General features: G+C 52.5%; 1 protein-coding gene across 1 annotated transcript; it reads left to right on the forward strand.

The window, feature by feature from the left end:
• Positions 1–345: 345 nt before the first annotated feature.
• S100a11 (S100 calcium binding protein A11) lies at positions 346–4,964 on the forward strand. The gene is made up of 3 exons (XM_046421775.2): positions 346–500; positions 3,937–4,089; positions 4,657–4,964. Exons 2-3 carry the CDS (start codon positions 3,943–3,945, stop codon positions 4,816–4,818), a joined length of 309 nt encoding a protein of 102 aa, XP_046277731.1. The 5' UTR covers positions 346–500; positions 3,937–3,942; the 3' UTR covers positions 4,819–4,964.
• Positions 4,965–7,422: the final 2,458 nt, after the last annotated feature.

Raw genomic sequence — 7,422 nt, forward strand, 5'->3', positions numbered from 1 at the left:
CAGATAGCCCTGGCTCCTGGGGAACCCTGACCTACCCTCCTCTTAACACTCTGGTTTCCCTGTATCTGGGGATGGAACCCAGGGCCTCGTCCTGCTGGAAAGCGCTCTACCCTGAGCTGCACCCTAGTTCTCCCCGGTTTTAGAGGGACTTTTCTGCCTGTGGAACCTGAACGTGCAGAGTGGCTCGTCCGTGGAAGAGACCAGACTGGGGCAGACTTCCCTTCAGGGTTCACAGGCTGGGGGAGAGGGGGGTTGCCCAAGTCTCGGGAGGACGGGGGTGTGGGTTTAAGGCGGAGCTGCGGACGGCAGGCCGAGACTCGCGGAGGCTCGGGGCGGCGCTGGGTGGGCAGGGCTGGGCAGGGCGTGGCCGGCCAGGGGACCCGCCAGCCCCGCTGCCCGCAGTCCGACGCCGCCCCGCTCCGCTGCAGCTCGTCTTCCTCCTGAGTGAAGGGAAGGCTCCCTGAGCTCCGTGCGGACGTGGCCGAAACTGACCTGGGACAGTAAGTGACGTGGGAGGCGATCAGGGAGAAGGAGCCCTAAAATCACGTCTGTAGGGACGGCCTGCGGGGAGGCCCGGTGCTTCTGCTTTCCCAGTGAGGGAAGTTTGGGCGGGGAGGGGACCGCGCCAGGCCCACCGCTGCCCGAGCCCCGCGGCAGGGGAGCGGCCACCAGGGCGCCCGGCCGCAGGGGGCGGCCACTCGGGCTCCCGGCCGCGTCGGCTCCGGGCCCGGAGAGGACCGAAGGCCGAGATTTCACTTTCTGTACCTGTTGCCTCCCGCCTCCGCCGCCACTGGCCTCCCAGATGACCAGGACAGCCCGGAGAAAGGCCAAAGAAGGGGCGGCTGGCATGGGGAGGCGGCCCGGGGCACCCCTGCGGACCAAAAAGGGAACGTTTTGAAACTCGGCCGCCCGAGTCCTCGGGGAAAACCCGAGTTTCCGTGAGCAGCGCAAAAGGCCAGACCCAGAGGGACCGAGACCCAGTCCTGTCGCCGCCGGGGACCGCAGCCAGGAGGGAGGAGCCCAGCCCGGCCTGTTCCTTTCACCCCCTGGCCTCCTTTCACCCCCTGGCCTCCCTCCTTTCACCCCCTGGCCTCCCTCCTTTCACCCCCTGGCCTCCTTTCACCCCCTGGCCTCCCTCCTTTCACCCCTGGTCTCGGGCGCCCTCTGCGTCGCGGTTCTGCCCAGCCCCTTCCATTCTCCAGGCCCAGCCTTTCGCCTTCCCATCAACCCAACTCCAAGGTCTACTCCCCTTCCTTGTCCCTCTTTTGGGAGGGAAGTTAGCAAACTTCCGCCCGGGGGGGGCTGCTGCCCACGGGTCGGATTGTGCATTTCCACGCAGTGGAACATAGTCAAAAGAACCACAATGCCAGGGCGGTGGGGGGCGCCTGTGGTCCCCGATGTGAGACCCTCAGCAATTTAGGGAGAACCTGCTGCAGAATAAAGCAGGGAGAGCCGGGGCTGTAGCTCGTGGTGAAGCTCTCCTGGGTTCAGTGCCCAGTAACAAAAAGAAAAGGAGCACGTGGAGTTTATATGAGAATCAGATTTAAGCGTCCATAGATGAAGTTGTATAGGAAGAGCCACGCCCTTTGGTTTAGGTTCTGTCTGCAGTTGTTACCCGGCTGCAACGGCAGAGTGACAGAGACCATATGGCCAAAAAGGTCTGAAGTATCTACCAACTGGCCCTTTACAGAAAGAGACACAGAGAGAGAGAGACACAGAGAGAGAGAGAGATCCCCAACCCCTCCTGTTTGCCCTTTTCCCTCTTCTCCTTTCCATGCAAAAGGGGAATCACATGTTGTGACAAAGCGGGATGACTGTCTTGAGGGAGGTAGATGAGATGGTGAATCTCTGAGGGGGTGGAGGAAGGGTTTGGGTTAAGAACTGTAATAATTGAGTCTTTTTTTTCTGTGTTACTTCTTTTCTACATAATTTTTTGATATTGATACTTTACTTTTGCTTTCCTCAGATGTTAAGTGCTTAGCGAGTGTGTATTTTTCAAATTCCTTCACAGTATCTGTTCGTCATATTGTTTCCTCCCTGCTATCACAGTCCCCACCAAGTAAAACTGCAGGCTCAGGGACACATTCAGAGCACTGATTCTCCTCTCCTTAGCCACTGACCCCCTTGGGCAAAGCTTTCCCATCTCTGGGCCTCCTCAGGAACTGTCTCCAAGCCCCCTTGAGCTCTATAAACTGCACAGTTCCCACTTCTGAAATTTGATAAATGGGCTTCGCTTGCTTTGGAGAATTACCTCTGGAGCAGGAAGTGCAAAGAGGTCTTCATTTTCTTCTGTAGCTGATGGGAACCATTTTCAAGAGAGGAAAAAAAAATAGTTGAGATTACCATCAACACTAATTAATGTTCAGGAGGAAAAAAAATGTAAAACAGACAGTCACTTTTAAACTGGAAAATCAAAGCAATCTGAATTCTGCAAGGAAAGGAACAGGAGAAGCCCCTGTAGGTATACATAAGGCGTGATCCTCAACCAAGAACCTCTTCCCTCTCTCTGGTCCCCCCCACAACCCTTTTTGTGTCATCTGATATACTAGTGAGATAGTGAGATTTTAGTTCTGATAAGAAAAGTGTGTTGTGCAAACACATCTGTTTCTAGGCTGTGGTATTTTGTATTTCCTCCAAACCATAACTTTTCTTGAAAAAACAAAACAAGTAAAGCGGAGGGGCTTCTCCAACATTGTGCTGTTGGAAAAGGATCTACCTCTAGAAGGTTCAGGGACTCTAAATGCACCAAGATGCAGTGAACAGCAGCCTCTCAGCTGGGCTGGTCCAGTGCCTAGGGAGACAGAGAACAGCCACTGTGGAACTAAGGTCTCAGGCTGGTTCTTGGCCCGTGTTAATTACAGGACCTGAAAGTCTCCAGCTCTGGGTTCCAGGAAGTCCATCCTAAGGACAAACTACAGGCTAAAGGCTAGATGGCAACCATCACCATCCAAACACAAATATTGCTAAAGCCTCAGAGGAAGGGTGTGGCCCTGCAGTTCCGGAAGAGCCTGCAGTTTCTGCCCCTGTCCACCAGGGACAGCACAACAGCTGTACGCTCCCAGGCCCAGGGCCCTGGGCCCTGCTGGAATGAGCCTACTCAGGCCGAAAGAATTTCCTGTGAGGTCCAGCACAAGATTTTAACCTCCTACCCTTCCTGGTGCAACCACAGCCTTGGCTCAGCTCTGTAATGAGAAGTCCCGCCCGCCAAGTCTGTGGGAATTAGAGGCACATTGGAAGGGAAAGGAGCAAAGACCAAGGTCTACAGATAGGGACCTGGAGGCCCTGATTTTAGGGGTGGCTCTGCCAAGCTTATTCCCTCACAGGTAAAATTAATGACGCCTCTCAAATATGAAATTCACTTTTGAACATCTAGAATGTTCTTATCTCCCACCTCATACACAATTACAGCTATGCTCTTAGTTTTGTTTTGTTTTTTCAAGAAAATCTGTGAATCCCAGGGATTTGGTATTACTTTTTCTTTAGTACTGGGGGTTGAACTCGGGGGCACTCGACCCCTGAGCCACATCCCCAGCCTTATTTTGTGTTTTATTTAGAGACAGGGTCTCACTGAGTTGCTTAGTGCCTCACTTTTGCTGAGGCTGGCTTTGAACTTGAAATGCTTGGTGTCCTTGTGGATTTGTGGACATATAGCTATACATCTGTTTACTCACATTTTCTAAAAATATCAGTAAGCCCTCATCTACGCAGTCTCCTACTTCCAGACATACCTCAGTGCTCCATATGTACCCTCACTACCTTCTCATGTGAAATAAACACATGAGAAGGAATGAGAAAATGGGCCCTTGGGCCCCTGAAAAATGACCTGGTATTTTAGGAAGCTGCTCTGACCCAAAATGAGGATTCTCCAGTGTGTTCTCCAGTGTCCAACCCTTGACAATTTGCCTGTGTCTGAGCCCTTCTTTTTTTTCTCCAAAGGCAAACATGCCCCACCCCACAGAGACTGAGCGGTGCATCGAGTCCCTGATTGCCGTTTTCCAGAAGTATGCTGGGAAGGATGGGAACAGCAGCACCATCTCCAAGGGGGAGTTCCTGAGCTTCATGCATTCAGAATTGGCTGCCTTCACAAAGGTACTGGTCCTGATCCCCACCCGTCTGCCCACAACAGGAAATAAGACCCGAGGACCAGCAGCTGGCTCCCCCACATTTGTACCCCCTTCTCACTCACTCCAATCTGGGTGGTCCACGGAACCGCCCATACTGAGTCCCTGGGCCTGGGCGAGCTCTGCACAGCTGCTAAAGAGCCTTTTCTTTGAAGTGAGATGTGCTTTAGGAATCCAAATGTACACACTGCATGAGCAGGGAATGGTGATTTGTTTTTTGAAATCACTTCATGTTTAATGGGTTACTTAGTGGAGTTGCACGCAACACTTGAAAGAAATGTTCCACTGGATTTACAAAGTCTGGTAACCCCGAGAGTCACAGAAAGAACCCTGGACCAGGAATGGGAAAGCCTGCTTCAAGCCCAGATCTGCCCTGAACCATGTCCCTTCACCTCTTTGTGTCTGTGTCTGCATGTGGAAAATGGGAATATTAATAACCCCTTTCCTGTTCCTGATACCCCAGTGAGAATAAACGTGGTGGCATACTTGAAAGTGCCTCAGGAAATGCAATATTAAGATATTGTTGTCTTTCTAGAACCAGAAGGATCCTGGTGTCCTTGACCGCATGATGAAGAAGCTAGACCTCAACAGTGATGGACAACTAGATTTCCAAGAATTCCTCAACCTCATTGGTGGTTTAGCCGTGGCTTGCCATGACTCCTTCATGAAATCTGCCCAACCCCAGAAGCGTATGTGAGGCCCCCATGAGCCTGACCTCAAAACCTCCTTCTTCCCTCAAGTCACCCTGTCATTCCAGCCCCCACCCACCCTGAGCCCACCACCTCCACCACACTGGGGAGCCTACTCCTGCTCGTGATAATAAAACAACCTTTTTTTTTAAAAACACACACTTGAGAGTCCATAAATTTGTGCAAGAGAGGGTGGAGTGTGGGGAGAATGTATGTTAGATAAACAGAAGCCATTACCAGGAGCAGACCTCGTTCAGTAAAAGACGCTTCTGAGGAATATGCATGATCATGACTAATGACACAAGCAGCATCGTCCCCAAATTACTCAGACTACTGGGGAGATGTCATCTCTTGTCATCATTTACTCATATCTTTCCACCCCTGCCACAGCACTGTCATGGACCCTAAGGACACGTTCTGCAAGACAGGGGAGTTCCTGCCGTCCAGGAGCTTACTTTCCTGAGGGGGGAGAGAATAAGGAGTGAATAACACAGCAACCAACACAGGGCCCTGGGAGGGGAGGACTAGGTCGTAGCACAGTGTGTGGCAGGGGCTAGGGAGGACCATTCTGAGGAGAGCTGAAGGACAGCTGAGCAAACACGGAAAGGAGCGAGAGAGCACTGTGGGTCCCTCTGAACACAGGGGTCCTCGGGTGAGGAGGGCTGGGACCTGAGGAATGGGACCAAGGCCAGTCTCCCCAGGTCTTCATGCCTGGCTATGGGTTCCTTGTTTGTTGGAGTTAGTGCCCACGCGAGTTTGCGTTTCTAAACCCTCTGCAAAGGCAGCAGGGAGCAAGCCCAGAAAGAAGGTGAGAAGGCTGGCCCAGGGCTCAGGTAAGAGTCTGGGGAGGGGAGAGGGGAAGTGGGGATTGAGGGAGAGAGAGAGAGAGAAGCCCTTGCCAGATGGAGACCGGATCTATGAGTAGGAGCAGCCAGAACCTCGAGCATCCGCCTGTATCAGATCTACTAGAACAAAAGCATAATCGATTTAAATGTCACCAGATTCAAAGGCCCGTCAGATGTGCTCACAATTGATTTATGGCTAGTCTGCCTGACCCCCGATATCAAATGACTGACATGGGACTTGATTAAAAAAAAAAAAGAAAAAAGAATAACTCGCCTGGGAACTTGCACATTTCCCAGGAAAATCTCATATACAGTCAGAGAGCTCAACCCGGGGTGAGTCACTCCTCTTCTCTGAGAGGCAGCGGGTGTCTGCACCCTGCCTTTGGGCGTGTGCACCCTCGCTCTGCTGCCCTTTAGTAAATCTTTGCTGGCGCCTTGCTTTCAGCACATCCTGAAACTCTTTTCAACAGAACCCACTTGGCTGAGAGTCCCACTGCTGCCTTGGAGGGACATCCTCAGACCCCTGTCTAGTAACAGGATCATCCCTAAGAAGCACTGGGGAGAAGCAGTGTGCTTCCAGACAGCCTCTGATTCTTTATCCGTCTGTGAGTTTTAACCAATTAGGGGAAAACACCTCTCTGGATCATGGTTAATTCCTGTGTCCGTAGAAGGGGCCACACCATTTCTGAGGTGGTTTGGGGCTCTAATATTCTAAAATGAAGGCTAGTGTCTCAGACTAGCTGGTCCCAAATTTTTCAGGTAGAATTGTGACTAGCTTTCAGATATCGGAGTTCCTTAATTTGTTGGCAGCACAGTGGGAGGATCGGTAGTCACTAAGTCTTCGTATTCCCTTGAGGGGTAGACCCTGTCTGGAAAGAAGTGTCATCCCGAAGAACACTGTGGCAGGAAGAGATGGGAAAATGTCAGGCAGCTAAGTTCATACTCGTCTATTTGCTCTTCTACCAAGAAATCACTGGCCCCGGGCCTGAAGATCGGAATCAAGGGAACTAACCAGGAAATCTTTGCTTGCTTGGTGCTCTCAGATTGTGACAAGTAAGATCCACTGGCACCAAGCTTATGACTCAAGAGTCAAAGAGCAACCCCTACGGAGTGCCTCCTATGAACAACATGAGCTATAGAGAGACACCAGGGGGAGGAGGTGACGAGCTCAGTGGGAGTGCATTGCATTGGAGGTGCCACTGGGAGGGCCATTGCATTGGAGGTGCCACTGGGAGGGCCATTGTGTTGGAGGTGCCATTGGGAGGCCCAGTGTGTTGGAGGTGTCATTGGGAGGCCCACTGTGTTGGAGGTACCATTGGAGGTCCACTGTGTTGGAGGTGCCATTGGAGGTCCACTGTGTTGGAGGTGCACTGTGTTGGAGGTGCCATTGGGAGGCCCACTGTGTTGGAGGTACCATTGGGAGGCCCACTGTGTTGGAGGTGCCATTGGGAGGCCCACTGTGTTGGAGGTGCCATTGGAGGTCCACTGTGTTGGAGGTGCACTGTGTTGGAGGTGCCATTGGGAGGCCCACTGTGTTGGAGGTGCCATTGGAGGTCCACTGTGTTGGAGGTGCACTGTGTTGGAGGTGCCATTGGGAGGCCCACTGTGTTGGAGGTACCATTGGGAGGCCCACTGTGTTGGAGGTGCCATTGGGAGGCCCACTGTGTTGGAGGTGCCATTGGAGGTCCACTGTGTTGGAGGTGCCATTGGAGGTCCACTGTGTTGGAGGTGCCATTGGAGGTCCACTGTGTTGGAGGTGCCATTGGG

This window comes from Marmota monax, unplaced genomic scaffold (assembly GCF_021218885.2).
Source record: "Marmota monax isolate L192 unplaced genomic scaffold, Marmota_monax_Labrador192_F-V1.1 WCK01_AAM20220418_F8-fsc00108, whole genome shotgun sequence".
Taxonomy (NCBI): Eukaryota; Metazoa; Chordata; class Mammalia; order Rodentia; family Sciuridae; genus Marmota; species Marmota monax.

Coding starts and splice junctions, on each gene's coding strand:
- S100a11 (XM_046421775.2), top strand. CDS start 3,943: ATGCCCCACCCCACAGAGACTGAGCGGTGCATCGAGTCCCTGATTGCC. Junction 4,090..4,656: donor AATTGGCTGCCTTCACAAAG/GTACTGGTCCTG, acceptor TTGTCTTTCTAG/AACCAGAAGGATCCTGGTGT.